Below are 22,017 nucleotides of genomic sequence, written 5' to 3' on the forward strand. Positions count from 1 at the left end.
GCGGCGGGGGCGGCGGGGGCGGCGGCGGGGACGGCGGGAGCCGGGCGCGCACGGCCGCCGCGGCGGGAGCGGCGGGAGCTGTGGCGGCGACGGATGGCCCAGAGCTGATCTATGCGGCGCTTGGAGGGGCTGTGTCTGCGGCGCCGGCGGCGGCGGCGGGGCCCTGCCCGCGAGCGGAGCGGGGACAAGATGAAGTACCAGAAATACCTGACGGTGCTGCAGATGGCCATCGGCGTCACCCCCTCCAACCGCGGCAGCCTGCTGCCGCTCAAGAGGAAGCTGTGGTGAGGGCGCGGCGGGCGCGGCGGGCGCGGGTCGGGGCCCGGGCGGGCGGCCGGGCCCGACGGGCGCGCAGAGCCGGGGGCGCAGCAGCCATTTCGGAGCCCGTAGGGCCGAGCGCCGCCGCGCCCCGCGCCCACGCCGGCATGTTCGGCCGCGACCCTCGCCTGTGCCCCGCGACACGTAGAGCGGCGCGCTGCCGGGAGGGAGGGGTGGGGACCCGGCGGCTCACGGGCACCGGGACACCGGTCTCCCGCCCGGGACTGTCCTTCCAGCCCCATCCCCACGAGTTCTGGCTCAGAATTTCCAGCCAGGCTTCCTTGGGGGCAGAGAAACAATTTATTAGCTCTGCGTTTTCTGCTCTTTCTCAAAACCCATCTGCTGTGGGTACACAGTGAAGGGCGAGCCGCTCCCACGGTGAGGGGAATAAGTTGCGAGATTTTAATGGCATTATCAGGGACTGCATTTTATCTGCACGCGTTCCAGTTGCCCTGACCTGGAAACTGTTATTGGGGTAACGGGAAAAGATCGCCCTTAAAAGAAAAATGTCTGGAAGTTTTCCAGATCTGGTTTACACAGTTGATTATCTATCGGGTTGTATTGCATTTTATTAGCGTTTAAACGTGGCATATGGAATCCCCATGGGCTGCCTAGGCGGTCCATCGCCTTGAGACTTAAGTGTAAGGTTCTGTCGCGAAAGAAATAGTCCAGTAAAGGGATGGTGACTATAGGAAAAATATGCCAGAATTCTTTGGTGTTCAGTGGCTATTTTAATTTTAAAATTTGTGGTCGGTGAGGTTCTTAGAGATTTACGCACTTTAATTTTAATTGAATTTAATCTCAAGGTTATAGAGAAAAGGAAGTGAGGCTGCTTTTAGGCATTTGAGAAGAGTAGTTTCTGTTATCTAAGACAAAATGAGTGATCCAAGGAATAAAAAGATGGAACAACCAAGAAAAAGAGTTTTTTGAAAAAAGAATGCCAATAATGGGGAATTTTGGAGCTTAAGACCAAAAAATATGAGCAGCGAAGTTCAAATTTCAGTTGTGCCACTTACCGTGTGACCTTAAGCAAGTTACTGGAGTATCTGTTTCTTGGTCTGTAGGGTGAGAATGATATTATCTAGCTCATGGGGTCATAGCCCAGATCAACTGAGATAATGAATACAAAGTGCCTACCGCTATGTCTGACTGAATAATGGGTGCTTAGTGAATATTAGTGTCTTCCTCACTGCCCTCCCCCCACCAATTTGTTTTAAAAAAGAGATTTTGGGGTGCCTTGGTGGTGCAGCTGGGTAAGCCTCCAACTCTTTGTTTCAGCTGGGGTCCTGACCTGGGGGTCGTGGGATTGAGCCTCATGTCTGCTTCCCCACTCAGTGTGGAGTCCTCTTGGAGTTTCTCTCTTCCTCTCTGCCCCTCCCCCACTTTCTCTCAATGGAATTTAATAAATCTTTAAAAAAAGATTTATTCTGCAAAAGGTATTTTGATTTGAAGAGCAGCAAGTGACAACACATCAAAGACTGGACTGGTAATAGTTGGCAGTAATTAAGCAATGTCCATGGAAGAAGATTTTAGCAAATATATGAAGACTAGGCCACTATTATGAAGCAAGAAGTAGTAACATTTGAAGATGGCTTTTCAGGTTGATGGTGTACAGGAAGAAAAAAGAGGTCAGCTCCAACAGTCTTTCCCCTCACTCTGCTTTTCTTCTGAGCACTTACCAATATCTAAAGCACTACATATTTTACTTGTCCTACATGTTACCCCTCCCCCCGCCAACTAGAATGTAAGTTGCATGGGGGCAGGCCTTTTCATCTGTTTAGCTCATTACTAAGTCCCCTGTAACTGGTATCTGGTACAAAATAGTTTCTGAAAAGATATGTGTTGAATACATTAATTCTTAATAATGCATAACTGGGAAGGAGATTTTCTTGATGTTAAATTTAAAAACTAAGATGTGGGAGTAATGTTTAAGGAGCTGTTAGGCATGAATATTATCATAGCTTGGCCACCAAGTCAGGATACTAGGTTTATTCTTTTTCAGTGGGGTGCTGCTTCTGAAAATACATTCCCCAATACAGTTTGTAAAGAGAGGACACAAAGAAATAAAATCCAGGTAACTTTTGTACTCTAGAGATTCATGTTTCAAGCAGGCAGTGAACTGAGGCGACGGTTAAAAACCATCTTACTAAGAGACAGCCTGGAAAAGGCAGGGGGATTTTGTTTAACTTTTCCACAATCTTAAATGAGCATTTCAGAATTTCTGCTCAATGTTAGGGGAATTTGCAAATGTTAATCTAGTTTCTATAGTGGCAAATGAAGAGCATATGCTACAGAAACTCTAGAGTGAATGGTATATTAAACATAGATATATATAGTCCTTTTTTTTTTAAGTTGAAGAATATTATGCTGCCTGACTCATCTATCTCTTATATCCTCTGGAATTTATTTTCTAGATAACATTTCATTTTGCCAGAATCAGAGCCAACGGCACATGGAGGATTGAGACAGAAGGCACTGTTACATGGCAAGAAGATATGTAGATATGAGTTCTGACTCCAGAGTGGTAGGTGGGAACCAATAGCAGACATCAGCAAGGGTGGTCAGACCTTGAAATGCCCTAGCTTATGCCCATTTACAGGATGTGAGGGCATACTATGATAACTGGTTGTGGCATATATGAAGATTTATATGAAGGTGCTTATGAAAATGTGTATGCTGTCTGGGTTTCTCTCTTTAAATTATTGCAGTCTGTATGGAAAGACTGTATGCCTGCAAAGCTTATGCCAATGGAAGTAAAGGGTAGGGGTGAATGATCCAGTGTTTTGGTCCCACACTTCTTTCTAGTTTGACCATTTGTGCTCATTAGCTTTCTTTTGTGCAGTATCTTTCTTTCTGATTGGCTCTGCAAATCCTTTAAGGAATATTATGTACACACACTGGTTTAGGTGAAAACTAAAGCAGACAAACAGCCAGACCTGCATCAGTGGAGCCTGCAGTTCTTCCCTCTGTCTCCTTCTCCAAGAAATTTAGGAAGTAGGACTGTTTGCAGTATTTGGTTCTGAATCGTTAGTGTTTAGGAACCTGGAACTCAGGCCTGTTACCTTTCCCTGCAGTAGGTGTCAGTTTGTGCAGCTTGCATCCTGTGGGAGTCTTCTATAATTGCTGGTTATGAAAAGAAGCAGAAGGCCACTGTATCTCCAGAGCTGCTGTAACAGATTACCACTGACTCGGTAGCTTAAAACAACAGAAATTTATTCTCTCTAGTTCTGGAGGTCAGGAGACTGAAATCAAGGTGTCTGCAGAGCCACGCTCACTTGAAGTCTCTTGGAGAGAATACTTCCTTACCTCTTCCAGCTCCTGGTGGCTGCAGGCATTCCTTGTGGCTGAATCACTCCCCCCTCTCTCTGCATCTTCACATGGTCTTCTTTGTGTGTCTGTGTCCTCTTGGCCTCTTCTCTTACAAGGACATTTGTCATTGGATTTAGGGTCCACCTGGATAATCCAGGATAAGCTCATCTCAAGACCCTTCAGTATATCTGCAAAGACCCTTTTTCTAAGTGGGTTCACATTCACAGGTTCCTGGGGTTAGGAAGAGTGGAGAGGAAGGGCACCATTCAATCCAGTACAGGTACTGGGGCCAACTCTCTGCTCTTCAGTGGGTGTGAAGCCCAACTAACTGTTTCATCATAATTTTACGTTGTCAGTCTTGATTTTTGCATTGAGTGCTGTTAGGAATGTTTACACTGATCTTAGGGGGGAAAGAGTGTCATTTCATTTTCTTCATGCCTCTAAATATATTTATCCCAGTTATTTGAGTAATTATTGAAGGACACGTGGTATCAATTCACTCATTCAAGTAGTTGTCCAGTAATCAGATTCTGGAAATAAGAAGAGCTGTCATTCATTGAGCTAATTATTACCTGCTGGACCCAGTATAAGGGCTTTCCAAGCAACCCTCATGTAACCTGCAGCACCCCTATGAGGTAGGTGCTGTACTTTCCCAGTTTTACACATGAGGTCATTGACTTGCCCAGAGTCACACATCAAGTTTTATAACAGTTGTTGGGGTTAAAAACACATTTGAGCAGGGACATGACAGTCTAGAAAGGAAGAATAACTGAAAACAGGTACAAAACGACTGGAAAGTGCCTTATAGAATGTTGTTTCTCCAAGGGTGGCACGTAGCCCCCTCATGGGTCCCAGAGGTTCCCCTGATGGGATGGGTATGGCTCTAATATCCAAGTCCTTTCTTGGTTTCTTTTTTTTTTTTTTTTATTGATTGAGGTATAATTGATATACGACATAATTACTTTCAGGGGTACAACATAATGATTCAGTATTTATATAGCAAAATGATCGGTAAATCTAGTTAACATCTATCCCTTTCTTAGTTCCTTTAATGAGCAAATTATAGGCAATTATACACATTATTACTTGTAAGTACAACTAAAGGTCGGCCATTTATATAAACCTTTTAAGTGAACTCTTGAGGTTTCTTAAGTCTGTTACTTATAGACAAAAATTAGCATTTTACTAGCTTTTAGTGAAGCACCCTTCACAAGGATTCAGTATCCTTCTAAAGTCATCTGCCCTGCTGTACTTAGCAGTATCTCAAGGCCTCTGTTCTTACACCCTTGTTTGTAATTCCCCTTGTTTGGGGGAAAGATGCTTTGCTATCACCCATTAGTATTAATCTTGAGTTGGTTGTGGCTATCAATTCCTGATATTTTAAAATTAATATCTTGTAGAAAGATTGTTAGGTGGTACTTTTGTTGGTAATTTGTTCTTGTATAACTGCTTTGTTTTTACCATCTTGATTATTTTTGCCCAATTCTTTATTATTATTGAGATCTTTTCCACTAGAAATTAGAGATGGGTGAGGTAGATAAGTTTAGGAATTGTTTGTTCTAAGTGAACCATGGTCAAAAATGATTGTGAGCCAAAACTCTTGAGTTAGAAACAAAATGAGAGGGTGGACACTGGGTTTCTGCCTTTTAAGCATGCCAGCCATGCCCACAAGTAAAAACATGGTCCCATTAGGGAAGTTATGAAGGGAGTGGAGAGGAGAAATGTTCTCCCCAATCATCCCCTAGGGATGATAGAATGGAATTAAGAATTAGGAAAAGAAAAACTTCATTGTAAACTAAATATTGATTTGCCCAGAGTTCAAGAGAAAATATCCAAAATGCTTGTATCTCAGTTACTAACTTTATTTTTCATGTTGTCAAGGGCCATAATCCTAAATATTTAGGAAATAAATCCAGAGTCTGCTGAGTTATTCAGTGCAGACCACACCATCAGGTTGAGGGAAAGTGGGACCTTGGGATTAAAAATACTCCTTGGGTGCCTGGGTGGCTCAGTCAGTTAAGGTTTGAGTCTTGATTTTGGCTCAGGTCATGATCTCAGGGTCATGAGATCGAGCCCCACATCAGGCTCCACACTGGGCGTGGAGCCTGCTTAGGATTCTCTCTCTCCCACTCCCTCTGCCCCTCCCTCAGCTTGCTCGCTCTCTGTCTCAAAAAACAACAACAACAACAACAGAAATACTCCTTATACTCCATGTTAGGAAGAACTGTCTTTAGTGGGCTTTTTGTATCCCAGTATAGCCCGTCATACCTGAGTTGTAAATATTTCTCTGTATTCTTACGGGTGTCCAGCGGAAAAGTATTTGAATACACATATTCCTGCCCCAAGAGAAATACTGATTCTCAAAAACAGTAGTAAAAATTGGGGCGCCTGGGTGGCTCAGTCGTTAAGCATCTGCCTTCGGCTGAGATCATGATCCCAGGGTCCTGGGATCGAGCCCTGCATCAGGCTCCCTGCTCCGCGGGAAGCCTGCCTCTCCCTCTCCCACTCCCCCTGCTTGTGTTCCCTCTCTTGCTGTGTCTCTGTCAAATAAATAAAATCTTAAAAAAAAAGGTAGTAAAACAAAAGAGAAGCGACATCTTAAATTCACCTATATCTCAGTACCCCTTCTACTTATGTGTGAGTTAACATTGAATGTTATTATGTGGAATCATGTTTATTCCTTTTCTTTTTTCCCCTACCAAAGAAAAGGAGGTCATTACTGAACCATATGCTTTTTAACAGTTGACCTCTTAGCTTTCCAAAGACCTGGTCAAAACTTTAAAGTTACTGAAATTACTCTGTAGGAGCCTGGTTCTATGCCTAGACAGGCACCTTCCTCCTGCGGAGTCTGTGGGTGGGGTGGATACAGACTGGATAGTCACCTGCTAGATATCAATTCAGCTCTACTCTTTACTAAATGTTTTTATTATGAACCTGGTGAAGAAGGGGAGGATCCATTCTTCTGGTTATATTTAAGATGTTTTTTTCTGTTTTAGTCACTGGACTTGGTATTACATTGAGTTAAGTCTGATAAATTTCTTGGCTGTCAGTCATTTATAAATTTGGTAGATATAAATTCTTAGGTTTTAGGTTTGGAAAAAAGGTAAATAGTGATACCTTTCTAAGTCAAATGAGAGAAAAACTTGTGAAAAATGTCTTTGTCAAAAAGTTTATATTTCTTATGATTATGCCACATAATCAATGTGATCAAAGTAAAGTGAGAGAAAGGAAGTGTAATTTAAGACTTGGATATTATTTTACAGCTCTGTTTTTTTTTTTTCTCCCCATATGCCCACTCTTCTTAAATGAAATTCCTCATTATTTTCATGGAAGCTTTTACTCTGCAGAGAAGAGAGCAAAACTGTACAATATACAATTTTTTTGTATTAAGAATAATGAAAGTGACATCAGAATTTTACTCTGGGAGGTGACTTGAAAGGTGCACTCATTGGCAATTCAATGAAATAACAAAAATACTTAGAGTCTGAGGAAACAATACTGAATGCCATCAGTGGATCAGCATTTTTGCAGAATCTCTGAAATGTATTTACTAGATAGAGATAGATCTACTCAGAGAAGAGACTTGCAGGAACCATTTTCCAGGAAATGTCCAGGAGAACGTTTCTGCACAAAGAGAGGTTGATAGCTTGCAGCGGCCTTCCAGGGACAGAAGCAGCAGAGACACTTGGGGAATTATTCAGATTCGATGCCCTGGGTTGGTTGGCGCCTTGCCTCGCTAGTTTGTGACAAGTTGTGGACAACAGTGTTGCTTGCTCGCTTACCAAAGCAGTGAATGTGGGCTCTTGGGCCAGAGAGACAGGGCTGTACCTGAGATAGCTACTGAGTCCTCTGACCCAGAAGAGAAGTTACTTCGTAGCAGCATGTCCCATCTCCCTGCCAGAGTTGCCAAAGGCAGGCCACAGTAAATCCGACAGTGCAGAAACAGATGTTCTCTAATACAAGTATAAGTAGACATTAAAAATCACCAAACAGTTGGAGAAAGCCAGTATTAAAAGAATTACCATGCTCAACAAACAAAAGAACTAATCCCTGAGAAAATAGAAAAACCCTGGATTAAGATGGTTATTTTCAGAAATACGCAAGAGAACACCATACTAGACACTTTAGAAATTGAACCTTTGCTCATTAAGGTGAAAGAGAATGGCTGAATTGACAAAACTGAAAAGCAAGTGAGCGATCTGGAGAAGTAAGCCAAAGAATTACAAAAGAACAAAGGGATCAAAACTATGAAAGAGAAGTTAGGAGACCTTGAAACTATTTTCAAGAGAGGGTGGAGCTTTTGGTAGGGTTGCACTGGTGCTGGAAAAGAAGAGAAATGAAGGCGTGTTAAATGTCTTTCTTGTGTAACAGGAGATTAGAATACCACTGAACCCTAGATGTTGATAGAAGTATTTCAGTTTAAATATATATGTGTGTATATATGTATTGTGGGAATGTAGGGGTACATATGTATATGCATATGTACATGTACATGTAAATATATAAATGTAAATATATAAATGTACATGTAAATATATAAATACGTGTGTGTGTATGGTTAGCTAGAGTTAGAGTTGCCCTAATAAGATGTATAACTTTGAACTACTAATTGGAGGGGAGAAAGTCCAGGGGTGGGTAGAGAGAAAGAAAACTCAGTCATACTAAAAAGGTGGGAAAAGAAAAAGAAGAAAGCATTTAAATTTGAAAAACACAAACTCTAAAACAACATGGCAGGAATAAATCTAAACATATCAGTAAACACAACAAATTTGAATGGATTAAGTTTCTCCCAAAAGATACGGATTCTCAGATTGGATATAAAAGAAAAGCATCCAGTCACATGCTGGTAAAGAATTAATAAGAGTTAAAGGTACAGCTAAAAGAAGGGTGGGGGAAGGGTGGAGACAGGGACTTGGAAAGGTTGAAAATACAAGCACAGAAAAACATAAGCCAAGGAAAGGGTAATATGAAAATGTAGATGGGGAAATTATTAGACAAAATCGCATTTAAGGTAAAGTCTTTAATTGGAACAGAGACTTTTAATGTGATAAAAGGTTAAATCCCTAAAAAGATATGAGCACTGGGTGTTGTATGTAACTAATGAATCATTGAACACTACATCAAAAAATAATGATGTACTATATGTTGACTAACTGAACATAATAATAAAAAAAGAATAAAAGAAAAGATATGAGTTATAAACATTAAGGCATCTAATAAAACAGATTTGAAATATGTAAAGGAAAAACTAGTATATATATTGTCAAATCCATGTTCATGGTGGGAAAGAAACTCTGTAATCGTCTCTTTTAAGAGAAATCAGCCCTTCAGCAAGACAAATATAATGAAGGACACAGAGAAGTTGAGTTAGAAAAGAAAATAAAATGATAAAGTCACCTTTCCACTTAAGGACATGCCCACCCCCACATGAACATTCTTTTGTACTGTTGATGGAAGTGTAAATTGGGAAAGCCTTTTTGAAAGGTAGTACTTAGCAACACCCCAAAACCCCTGACCCTGCATTTTACTTCTAGTGCTCTTTCTTAAGTAAATACTGTGTTTGTACCCAGAGATGTCAAATATGTTCCTTGCTTTATAGTTTGATAGCAAATATTTGAAAACTAAATGCCCATGGGTAGGGGAGTGGTTGAGTAAATTGTGGTGTATCTATACAATGGAATACTGTTTAGCCATTAAAAAGAATGAAACATGTAAGTTCAAGCCCCACATTGGATGTAGAGATTACTGAAAAATAAAATCTTTTAAAAAGAGGAGGGGGCGCCTGGCTGGTTTAGTAGGTAAAGCCTATAACTCTTGATCTCAGGGTTGTAAGTTCAAGCCCCACATTTGGTACAGAGATTACTTAAAATCTTTAAAAAAATAGAATGAAATGGATCTGGGTTATTATGGGAAGAGCTTCAAGATATTAAGTGAAAAAATGAGATGCAGGGCAATGTGAACAATTCGGTCAGTTTGCTAAAAAGTTTCAAAAGGAGATTGACACATACATAGATAAGCATGAGCATTTGTTTGGGAGGTTATACAAAAAACTGTTAGTGGTGATTATCTTTGGGAAAAGGGATGGGGATCTGTGATGAGGTGGGAGAGGGAGGCTTTACTTTTCATTTTTGCATCTTTTCACACTCTTTAAATCTTCTGACTATAGGGACATGGTACTTTCATTTTAAACAGCAGCAATACCTAAACTAGTCTATTTTATGATATTCACTCCCATCTTATTATTATATATAAGTCCAGTTTACTTTGCTAATAGTCCATCCGGTGTGTCCTTTTCAAGCAATGAGAGACCTATTTTTTTTTTTTTTTTTTTTTTTTTTTAGAGCGAGAGCAAGCACACAGGGACGGGGAGGGGCAGAGGGAGAGAAAGAATCTTCAGCAGGCTCCCTGCTCAGCCCTGAGCCCGTTGCAGGGCTCAGTCTCATGACCCTGAGATCATGACCTGAGCCAAAATAGTCAGATGCCTAACTGACTGAGCCACCCAGGCGCCCCATGAGAGAGCTATGCCTTTCAGACAACAACATTTTAAATATAAAATATTAAGTAGGTCAGGAAACTTGAAAGGTATACAAACATGGAACATATCCAAGCAGGAAATTTGATCATAAAATAAGGAAACTGATTTTCCTAAGCCACACTTAACAAATCAGTCTTACTACTTAAGTCTTTGTCCTCTCTAAGATGATAATCCACTAAGCAGTTTCCTCCCAGGTTCCCAGGGCACATTCTAAGGCTGCCAGCAGCGGTGGCACAGAAATGATTGAACACATCGCAGTCTTGATTGTGTGTTTATGTGTATGAGCGTGTACCCCAGTGTGCATATATGTGGATGGCTTAGATTATTTACCATTTCTTCCTACCTGTATTTTCTTGGTTCTGTAATCATGCTGAATTAATCATTGACTGTCATGTTTAAATCTTTAAAAGTTATTTTCATGCTTAAAAAAGCATACCGAGCGGTATTTGTGGTTGGACACAGTGATCGCTGACTTGCACTGACTGTACCAGGCACTGGGCTGAGCGCTTGATAAAGAACTACCCAGAGGGGAGCAGATGCTTCCCAGTTACCTAGGAAACTTCAGTCTGCCCTTAATTGTTTCTTTGATGGCCACAGAGTTGACTTTTAGTGAATCTTAATGTAGAAATGTTTGAACCCTGTCAAGAAAAATTTCTAAACCAACAAGCCGCTAAGAAATACTTAGAAAGGGTATCTGATCAGAGGAAGCTCCCCTGTGGTTCTTAGCTTCTTGGTTGAAAAAGGAGCACAAGATTTCCAGAGCTATCCTCAAGTAAATACTTATCTCATGCTTGAGAAACTGTATCTACCTACAAACCTGTCTTTTAAGTTTTTTTCCACCTCTTGCAGGGTAACGCCATCCTCTGAAAATCCGAATGGTGCTACTTCTAGCGTCAGCCAAGGAAAACCTTCTTTAAGACGGATAAAAGGGAGACTGCACAGAAGCAAAAGCCTGGATAGCATCGATTTCTGTGAACTCACTGTAAGTGGACTGTGCAGTAGTTTTTTTTTTTTTAATTTTTCAAAGAACATGAAAATTTTGATTTCATTATTTTGATTTTCATAAAAACACAACAGTCTTATTTTGTCGTGAGCATCTTTTTGCAATAAAAACTGGTTTATCCAGCAGGTTACCAACCAGAATGCTTTGTTAATTGGTATCCACATGAAACATTTATAATACATGATTCAGATTCAAAGACCAAGATAAAGAAATGCTTCCTGAACTTTGCAACAAAAATTGAAATAAGTTCAGTGGAGTATTAACATAAATTTCTTACAAAATTACAAATCTGGACATTAATGTAAGTAGAGATCTAAGTGTTTGATTAACCCCAAACACCCACCTTCCTGGCAGCGCCAGAAAATAGAGTTACTTAGATATTCTTACACCAGATCCTAATTCAGCTAATGTTGGTGCTTTCTTTCTATTCTAAGTGATTAACATGGTGGTCATATCCTTTTTATTTTTTTCCAGGCCAAGTGAGAGGTTTTCATGTGGATATGTGATACATTCATGCATGTTTTTAGAGGAACAGGAAGACTGGCACTTTCAGTCCCTACTGTCCTTTGCTAATAATTATATTGTCCTAGTTCATGAGAGATACTGCAGTGCTATAAAGGACGTAGTAGAATTTTCTTTGTGCTAAGAAGATTTTATTCAAATTTATGTATTGTAGGATTCAATGGCAAATTAATGGATATTTAGGATGTTTAGTAGACCAGATGTGTTCACTTCTCCCCTTCGAGCTCTGAAAATTTCTGAATTATAAAAGTACCATTGACCACACCTGTTTCAAACAGTGGTAACAGAGCCTTTCTTTTTTGAGGATATGACTTCTGCACCTTTTATCTATAATTGACAAAAACAAGTTCAGTAAATGTGGATACTCTGTTTTTTTATTTTTTAATTATTCTTATTAAAATAAATATACTCAATTTTGCTTAAAAGTGTCCTTGACCATTTTATGACACAAGACAGCAGAAGGTGAAATGTGACCTATTAGAAGACATAAATGTCTTATTGCTTAAAAGCAATAACTGAGAAAAGACAGTAAATTTTTGTTAAGTAAACCTAACGATTAAAATGACTAAAGAAAACATAAGTATGGTTTAAAATAAAGAGGATTGCTTTGCAAAAGTAAAACACTGAATTGAGAAGCATATTTGAATTACTTTTTGGAATATAAAAATGGAAATTGGAATTTTATCAGGTTCTTTTTATGGTATTAAACATTGTCATTACAGAAGGTAGTCCGATAACTAATAAATTTGGCATCTCATAAAATATGGTTTGCTTATTTAATCATGGTCTCTGTGGTTGGGAAAGAGGTTAAAATATCTGTAGAATATGACAGAAGAGAAAGCTTTACTTCATGTACTATTGCTTTCAGTTTCCCAGAAATAGAAATAGATTATTTAGCTGTGAGGAAAAGTTGGCAAATAGAGCTACCTTTTTATCATGACAAATATGTTTTAAAATTATTGATAATTCATTCCCTTCCTTGGGCCATGCAAGAGTTGATCTAGCTCAGGTGAGTACACAGTTCAAGCAAGGAAAAAATAACACTACCCAGGTGCAGTTAACATCTGCAGAACTAATTTCTTTCTTTTGGATGATCTTTCCTATTTGACTTTATCTCAAAAGTGAAATGTTTTAGCATCCCTGGAGGGAAGGCATTTGACACTGAGGTTAAGCAAGAGAGGTAAAGTTGAGGTTGATGGAAGGTCCATTCTCTTTCAGTAATGAGAATATATTAATGAAATGTAATTACAGTTCACCCTTGAAGATTGCAGGGGTTAGAGGCGTCCACCCTCCACGCAGTTGAAAATCCACGTATAACCTGACTCCCCCCTAAACTTTACTAATAGCCTACTGTTGACCAGAAGCCTTACCAATAATCCATTAACACATATTCTATATGTTATATGTATTATATACTTTATTCTTAAAATAAGCTAGAGAAAAAATGTTATTAAGAAAATCATAAGGGAGAGAAAACACGTTTATAGTACCATATTGTAAAAAATCTACATATAAGTAGACCCATCAGTTCAAACCTATGTTGTTCAAGGGTCAACAGTACTGCAATCATTAGACTTTTTTTCCAATTGGAGTTCCTTTTCCTTCTTAGGTTTTTGCAGTCATGGGTGGTAGGACAGCAATCTTTGAAGATTTTTAGATTCTTAGAAATTTTTACAGTGAGCATGTTCCATTTTTAGGAAAGCAATAAACTGATTTTCCAAGCAATAGGGAAATTTTTTAGGAGAGCCTAACAGTCTGGCTACTCCCACTGTCTACCATAAGCTATGGCAATTAGTATTGTAATATTCAAAATACGTAGGGGCAAGTAGCATCTTTAGCGTGGGGATGAAAAGGATGTTTTCCCTTTCACTTCTTAAGTTCTGTCTTTTTAAAAGAAGTAAGTGTTGGGGAGCCTGGGTGGCTTAGTCGGTTAAGCGTCTGCTTTTGGCTCAGGTCATAATCCCAGGGTCCTGGGATCCAGCCCCGCATCGGACTCCCTGCTCTGTGGGGAGTCTGCTTCTCCTTCTGCCTCTGCCTGCCACTCCCCCTGCTTGTGCTCTCTCTCTCTGTCAAATAAATAAATAAAATCTTTATAAATAAATAAATAAAACAAGGAAGTGTTACTCTTGAAAAGTAGATTAGAAAAGATTCTCACAGGAGGAGAAAAGGATTTAGATCTGGTTCTCTCACACAGTTGACTGTAATGTAATCGTGGAAAACCACATTTTAAAGCCTTAGCCACAATGTCTAAAGGGCAGTTACTTGGTAAATGATGGTCAATTATATAGGAATAGATACTTCTCATCCCCTTTAGGAAATAGTTTAGCCACCATAGGTATCTCTTGTTCAAAAAAGACTGAAAATTCTGTCATAAACAATTTTTAAAATCTGTCAAAATTTTTATTAGATGTATGGCTTCCTTTGACTGCCAAAGTAACTGGCAAACCTTAAAGTAGGAAGATTTAAACTTAGTTTATTATCTCAAGTCATGTGCATATATCAAATTTGCATGACCAACAGAATAACATAGATATTTTTATTTTCACATTTTACTTTTAACTTTGCCTAAGAAGAAATACAATTTTTATTGCTTTTGGAAAAACATAGCAAACAGAGCAAGCGGTCTACTTGCTATGCATTCAAGGTCCCAGTTTCTGGCTGAGAAACTTCAGGTTCCAGCTGAGATGGTTGGCTTTGGTCCCGGGCGTCAGATTGATGCCATCTCACTCCTGGGGAGAGGTGATTGTTTCAGCTTTCTCTGTGGGGATTAAATGGGATGGGCATTCTAGTTCATTTTGTAAACCCTACAGATAAATGACTGACTTCCTAGTTCACTGGAGGAGGCTGGAATCCATCCAGTCTCACTAGTCCATGAGACAGTGTCCCAGAGATCCGTGGTAAAATTTTCTCAGGCAAGGCCTGGCCTGGACAAGTCTGTTGTGAACACATATTTTGCCTGGAAAACCTGAGCCTTTCTTCAACACATTTTCATAGGTAAAATGCTATAAAACCATATGACGAGTTCTTTTTTTTCCCTCGAGGTAATGGAGTGATATATTGATCATCGATATGAAGATGGAAAAGTGACCATTTGTCTTTGGACTCAGTTAATGATGTTTATATGCTTAGCTGTTCCATTTCACTTTGGCTCATTGCTTTTTTGGAGTGATCAGGTGGTATCGACTCTTGTCTCTTCCTCCCTCTCAGATCCTGAGTGTATAGTCAAAACATTTTTAGTGATAATTTAAAAATTCAACAGATTGCTTGAAATTTTACAGCTTCTCTTGATTATACATCCTTTCTAAAACAGAAAAATGGAGCCAGTTGAGTAGGATTCATTCAGTGGGGGGAGGCTATCCTGAATATAGACTTATGCAATTTATTTCCTGCTTTGTGGGTGTAAATCTAGATTGCTAATTCTCTCTTTCTGCCAACAGACAAATACTACAAAAAGTTTTATGCCCAATAAAGAAAAAAATGAACCAATTAATAGTTTATGGCTGTGTTCCCTTAGCCTTGGATGAGAGACAGTTTCAATCATCACCAAGAACCATTAGGCAAAAATGATACATTTCAGAATCTTGAGACAATTTTTTTGTCATTAGAGGAAAAATATGTGATAATAAGATACTATTTGGAGCATTACATTTGTGTACATTTCTGGGCTAATAAGTCACATTTCACTGCTGCCTGAGTATAAGGTAGTTCTATGGTTCTTTTTAATGATCAGCGATTTTTCACATTTGAAAAGCTACTTTTTTCTCCTGATAAAGAGGAATCTCCATGTACACTCATAGAAAATATTTGTAACCTATGGAGATATCAGTGATAGAAATTTTCTCCTTCTCCCTCTACCCTTCAAGACCTTCTCCATGAGATCTGTGGGACACTGAGAGATTCTAGAGCTCTGTTTTAAAACTAAATATCTATTTGACTTTGAACACTTACCACATTTGCTTTCTTCTTGGCATGATTGGGTGCCTGACTGGTGAATAAGGAGCTGGGCATCCCAAGGTGGGAAAATGGTGGAAGGTGAACATGTGAAGGGACACTGAACACCAAGTTAAGCTGCCTCCCATTTTGTTGGGAGGGGGCCAGCCACTTCTCGCCTTTCTCGCTCCCACTCAGTCGCCACTGCCCACCTCACCGTCGGTATGAGAATCTAGAAGGAACAGCAGTGAGCATTGGGGGCCCCTTTGCTCTGGGTGCACAGCTGTTCTTTCCATCCTGAGCTCTAGTGACATGGGCATCTTTCTGTTCACTTTTACAGATCTTTGTCATTTGTAGATGTAGGCCCCAAGACCACCAGCAGATCTCCTCACTGTGCCCTCAACTCTTAGTGCATGTTTTGTTCCTGAATGTATCATGGGCTTCAGTTCCCTCAGAGACAGGGAACATGTCTTTTATTTCCCCTGAACGCTAAGCATGACAGATTGCATGCTCATTAAGTATTTGTTGGTTGATTGTTGGTTGACTGACTGTTTCATGAGCTGGCTGTGGCAGCTCAATAGGGAAAAGCTTAGAGACCATTAAATGTTAAAATAGTGGGTATTAAGAAGTAAGAGGAGATATAAAATGATGTAACTCATTTGATACAGAGTCGGGTAAGGTAACCAACTCACTCTGTTGACTTTTCTTATGGGAAACATTCCTGAATACCAAGAAATAAGGGGGAAATTTTTGGAATAGCCAAAGTAGATATCGTGATACCATTAGAGGTATTGGAGGTGGTAATGGAGATGGAGGTGGTGGTATTGGTGATGGAGGTAGACGTGGTGATGAAGGTGGAGGTGGTGATGGTGGTGGTGATGGTGGTGATGGTGGTGATGGAGCTAGAGGTGGTGAGACTGGTGGTGGTGGTGGTGATAGAGGTAGAGGTGTACACACCCATTATCATTAGTCTTTTGTTGAACTTTTTGAGAGCAAACTATAGATATGGTGTCCCACAAGCCCTAAATTTTGAAGCGTTTAGTTCCCCCAAGCAAGGTCATTCTCCACTTAACCACCATGTAACCAAATCAGGAAATCAACACTGACACGACGATACAGTCCGATCTACAGTTCCCATCCCAACTTCACTACTGTCCCAGTGGTGTCTCTCTTTCCTTTCTGGTGCAGGATCCCAGCCAGGAACATGCATTGGTTTTAGGAGTCATGTTTTCTCTTTGACAGTTTTAAAGAATCCTCAACCTGGAGCCATTCAGTGGTTCTCATGACTAGATTCAGGTCATGCATTCTTGGCAGGAACAGAGGACCTGCCCTTACTAGTCCCAGTTCACCGAGCGTCTGGCCTCCTCGCCGGCTTGGGTGTCCGTGAACTGGACACAGGAGTGTACTGTGGCTCACTCCCAACCCTCCCTGAGGATACGCATTGCTCTAGGGTACAGGAATCTACCAGAATTATCACCCTCATTAATTTTCCAAAGTGAGAGGAATCAGAGTTTTGAGGCTCTTGTGCAGAACAAAGGAATCTGGCTATTTATATACGTTCAGGACTTACAGAGCCCAATCTGAATCCAATTTGCTAATTGACAACCAACTAGTAGTAGATGGAGTGCCCTTAATGGTTACTGTCTTCATTAAACTGCATATCCAGATATTTCTAAGGGACTCTTACAGACAGCCTTGCAAGGACTCCTTGTTTTTTTTAAAAGATTATAAGCATAATGGCTATAAGCTGTATATTCCTGTGAGGATCGTCAGCCTCCACCTTTATCTGACAGGCGTTTGGATTGGTTCTGCAGGTCAGAATTTGGTCTCTATCTTACACCTATGCCAACATCTCCCTTCTTTAGTTTCTTTTCACTAGCAACTGCTTCTTGAGAGGTTTGTTGGCTCTGATTTTAGGCAGGATTTTATTCATCAAAACTGAATAGAAAATACAGATAGAAAACAATAGAGAAATTTATTTCAAAAAAGAGAATATGAGGTCTTCAGTATTCTACCTTAATGCATATTTCATAGTCTGATTTGAAAGCAGTTCTTTGATTTCGCCTCTCTTTCTAGGGCTTAGATTCCGTCCTTGTTGGTTGGGCTGGAGAGCAGCCAGCCACTGTCCTCTTCCCGTCTCCAGCCACAGCCTTGCTTCTCTTCATGCAGATCAAGGTGCCAGCCCCACAGCCAGAACGTATCCAGGCCTCATTTGAGGTTCATCTGGGACCCCTCTCCTTCATATCTTTCACACACCATCACCTCCACCACCACCATCATCATCTTGTCTGCCGTTCCAGTGGTCCGATCTAGTAGAGCGAGCAGAAACATAAACTACAAACAATAGCAGAGGCAGTCAGGGTGCCTCCAGGGAATATGGAGTGCTCATCTCGGCCTGGTACGGCAAAGAATCACAAAGAAGGTGACCCTTGACCTGGATCTGGGAAGAACGCATCTGACTTTGGGGGAAAAGTGGGGAGGAGGTCATCAGGTTGAAGGAGCAGAGTCGGGAGTGGAGACGGAGCTGAGAACGACCAGGGGTGTGGAAGGACAATACAGTTTGTTCTGAACCCCAGAGCTCTGGAGAGATGCCCGGGGCTGAGCTGGGTGTGTCTTGAGCCCCCATCCTCCTCTCCAGCAGAAATACCTCTGCTTTGATCTGTTCTACTGGAAGGTGGGAGGGACACACAGCATTTCATCTGGGGAAAAAAAAAAAGGAAATATTCTGCCCCTAGGATGGCTTTGTGAACTAAGAGGGCTAATACCAGAGAACCAGAGAACACTAGTTTAAGGGCAGCCAAAAAGTAGAGGAGTAAGCCAAAGAAGTTCATGAATAGAAGCTGAGGAGGGCAGTTTCCAGAAGGGCAGTGAGTGAGCCACAGCTACATGTAGCCTCAACTAGCCGGAGGAGGGCAAAGCAACTTGGACTTGCCCGTGGTCAGAGGTCATTTGAGGAGCGAGAACTGGAGCTTATCTTTTCCTTTGTTTTTTATCTTGAGAGGAGGAATAACGTAATTTTTTCATACGGACACAGAACAAAGAGAGCCATCAGCACTCCGAAATCTACAGAGCTGATGTCATGGACTCTGACAGTTACCTCACATTTCTGACCGTTTCGGCCCCCAGCCCCTCAAATCTGTGAACAGGGCACACAGTGGTGGAACTCACCATCCAGGTTCTGTGCTTATGGTGGGAGCAGGCACAAGGTGGAGAGGGGACTTTTGGAGGTGGTTAGTGACGTTAGCCAAGGTCAGCGGGGCGGGCCAGCAGGCCGGAGAAGGTTGGAAATATAGAAATAAAAAGAGTATTTTCACGTGTGCTGACTGAGTAAATGTATGGAAACGATTCTTCTTTATCTAAAATGGATCTGCTTCAGGTTCTCAGAGATGATCATATAGTATTTCATTATTTTTCTCTCAACGGACAGAATCATATGATTTCCACATTTGTTATGGAGCAGGATAAATAACCTCTGAGGAACATAACAGATAATGCAGTGTTTGTGTGTTTATCGGCGCACACCCATAATTTCCAGCATGGAGAAAACTGGTCACGTTTCTCCTAGAAACAGACATCATTGTGTTCCTGGATGAAAGCATGTTACCTCATCTGGTCATTACGTGACTTCCGAGCGTTAGAATGGAAGTGGAAGTCTCAGAACGTGTTGTTTGCCATCTCTGTAACGTGTTCTATTTTGGGGAAGCCGTGCATGTCATAGTAGCTAATGTTCAGTGCGGACTGACTACCCCTGGTGGAGAGGTGGAGTGAGGGCCACACACAGTGAGTGCACCTGCTCTTCACACCCTCTCAGGGGGCCTGAGAAAATAAACCAGGAGGAAAGGAATTCTTCCATTTCCTCGGTGCTTTACTGTTTTCATTCCTGCGGCAAATGGGGGCATGAAATATTGATTTCTCTTCAGTGATGACTTCATAGCTTGCAGGAAGGTTCCTTCCTTAGAGCCTGCTTTGGGTGCTGTCACAAGACCCAGTCTTCTCCAGATCTCCTTGTGGCCTGTTTGTTCTGGATGTCCCTCACCTTCCGTGTCGTGTTCGGAAGTCCCGCTCTGAGAGTCAGTATGATGAGCTTGAACAGCAGTGCTGTTTCCAGATTATTGGAGCTAGCTTTCCCCTTCAGAGGCACTGAGAGCCTGCCCCTGAGATTGAGAGACAGTACAGGCTTGGGAAGCAGCCCTCGGTGGGCAGAGCTTGACAGCCCTGCCTTGGAAAGTGCATGGGGCAGGAACCAGAGAGGACGGGAGCATTCCAGGATGGATCCCAGGCAGCCGGGGCTGGGAAGGAAGGGTCCCAGACACAGAAGGAATACCAAGAGCCCAAAGTGCTGAGATGCCCCATTTGCCCCAGGACCAAAGAAAGTCATATGTGACCTTTATATACAACTTTAATACTAACTAAAAGATCCTATGTAGTGAAGCATTACCAGCAAAATACAATTGTGACCAGGAAAGATGTCATTTAAATTGGGCCTCAGCATTGTCTCAGAACGTGAATGTCCCTGTTGGGAGAAGCCACATGTGAGAACCTCAGTAAGGCTCAGGCAGATACAGCACGTGTTGTTAGAGTTAATTGTATGTTCACATTGTCCAAGGCACTGAGTCTGGAAAAGGGTATAGTTTCTGCTTACTAGACTTCATTCTGAATCTTTGAACAGCCGGAGGTGGGCACTTCACAGGATTATTTTAGACTGGAATCTCCCCACTCCTGCCCCACGGCAGGGGGCCTTACTACACAGCAGTGCAGCCGGCCACATGGGGGCAGGACTTTCTAGCAAGTGCGCTGTGGCAGCCGGAACGAGGTCATCCAGCTGGGGTCCTTCTTGGCTAAAAACTTCACTTCGTGCTCCCTCCTGGTCACCCACGGTAACTCTGCTTAAATTTGTGGTACACGGACTTCCATGCGGAAATGAAAGAGGAAAACCTGTTACAATTTGAAGTTATTTTGGATGTTTGAATTGCTGGAAGCGGTGGATATTTGGAGAGGTGCCGCCTTAGGCAGAGTGGACTTTTGAGCCACTCTGCTTGTTGGAAGGTGATTTTTAAGTCAAGAGCTTTGATGATTGGAGGATATCCGACAGTCGAGGCTCTGCTTTATTCTTTGGGATGAAAAACAAAAGTGCTTCTACCCTTCTGTAAGGACTTCTGTGTTACCAGAAAGAAGTCAAGCTTTTAGGTTGGTGGTTTTGGTTTTTGGTTTTTGGTTTTTTAAGTAACCTAGTTGAAATTCTTTAAAGCTAGCTATATTTCTGTACCCTGAACAGGGTTTTAGCTCGTGATCTTTTTTAAAATTATGTTTTGGTATTCATTTCTGTGTTTGTTATAACCTGAGCCACCTTTGTAAGCATTCATTAACTTTGTTTCTCCATTCTCTGTTATGAACTAAATTTTGAAAGATTTATTATAATTAGAGAATGAAAACCGTAAACCAGCCTTTAACATATTTTATTTTTTTCCTTCTGATCCAACTATATACTTTGGGTTACTGCATTTTATGTAGATAACTCATAATCAGTGACATTTTCCTACTATTTCGGCATGAAAATTCATTTTCCACATTTTGGAAATTATATGATTCAATATATTACTGTTGCTACTACTTACATTTTAAAAAAACCCGTTTCACCTTTGGCTTCCACTGTATGTTCCATGCTCACAGCAGAATGTTTAAAATGGACTATTTAATTTTAAGTGGCTTATAAATGTTTATTTTTTTCTCCCTTGAAAATGTTAGCGAGGTACAATAAGATTGGAAAAACATCCTTTCAAGCAGGGCCATATTTTAATTCATCTAAACTTCGTTTTAGTATAACATTAGATTTACCATCTGATAGTTAAATTTTTTTTTCTGGTAAAGAGAAATGTTTTCCATTGTACTTTCTCATACCTAGGTGTATTTTGGACCAGGGCAAAAGAACAGCCTAATTGGAGCTACTGAGTTATCAAGAGTGTCATTTAGGAAAGGATTCCAGAGTCAGGCTTTGCCCTTCTTGACTTATTCTCTAGATGATGATTGTGTTAAGTATGTCTTGCATGTCATTTTCTTTCTTTCTTTTCTTTTTTTTTTAGATTTTATTTATTTATTTGACAGAGAGCGAGAGAGGGAACACAAGCAGGGGGAGTGGGAGCTGGAGAGGAAGGAGCAGGCTTCCCGCTGAGCAGGGAGCCTGATGTGGGGCTCAATCCCAGGACCCTGGGATCATGACCTGAGCCAAAGGCAGACGCTCGGCAACTGAGCCACCCAGGCGCCCCTGCTTTTCAAAGTTATTAAGTACTGCTGTGTTGTATATTCATGAGAAAATACTTTAGTACCAGTTGGTTTTAGCATGCCATTGTTTCTTAGTTTTCATTTCAGAATATACAATATATAAATGTACTGCTACTTTTTG

At 41.0% G+C, this 22,017-nt stretch overlaps 1 protein-coding gene across 12 annotated transcripts in view; it reads left to right on the top strand.

The window, feature by feature from the left end:
- Positions 1-53: 53 nt before the first annotated feature.
- TJP1 (tight junction protein 1) overlaps positions 54-22,017 on the top strand; it is a 239,816-nt gene continuing 217,852 nt past the window's right edge. For 11 of the 12 annotated variants that reach the window (XM_032391257.1, XM_032391259.1, XM_032391260.1 and 8 more), the window contains exons 1-2: positions 54-284; positions 11,012-11,144. In XM_032391257.1, coding sequence (XP_032247148.1) covers positions 112-284; positions 11,012-11,144 — 306 coding nt within the window. In that variant the 5' untranslated portion in view covers positions 54-111. Of the gene's footprint in view, positions 285-11,011; positions 11,145-16,540; positions 20,805-22,017 lie in introns of those variants that run through there. The other variant, XM_032391269.1, reaches the window with a different exon arrangement.

Source organism: Phoca vitulina, unplaced genomic scaffold (assembly GCF_004348235.1).
Source record: "Phoca vitulina isolate PV1807 unplaced genomic scaffold, GSC_HSeal_1.0 scaffold61, whole genome shotgun sequence".
NCBI classification, from domain to species: domain Eukaryota; kingdom Metazoa; phylum Chordata; class Mammalia; order Carnivora; family Phocidae; genus Phoca; species Phoca vitulina.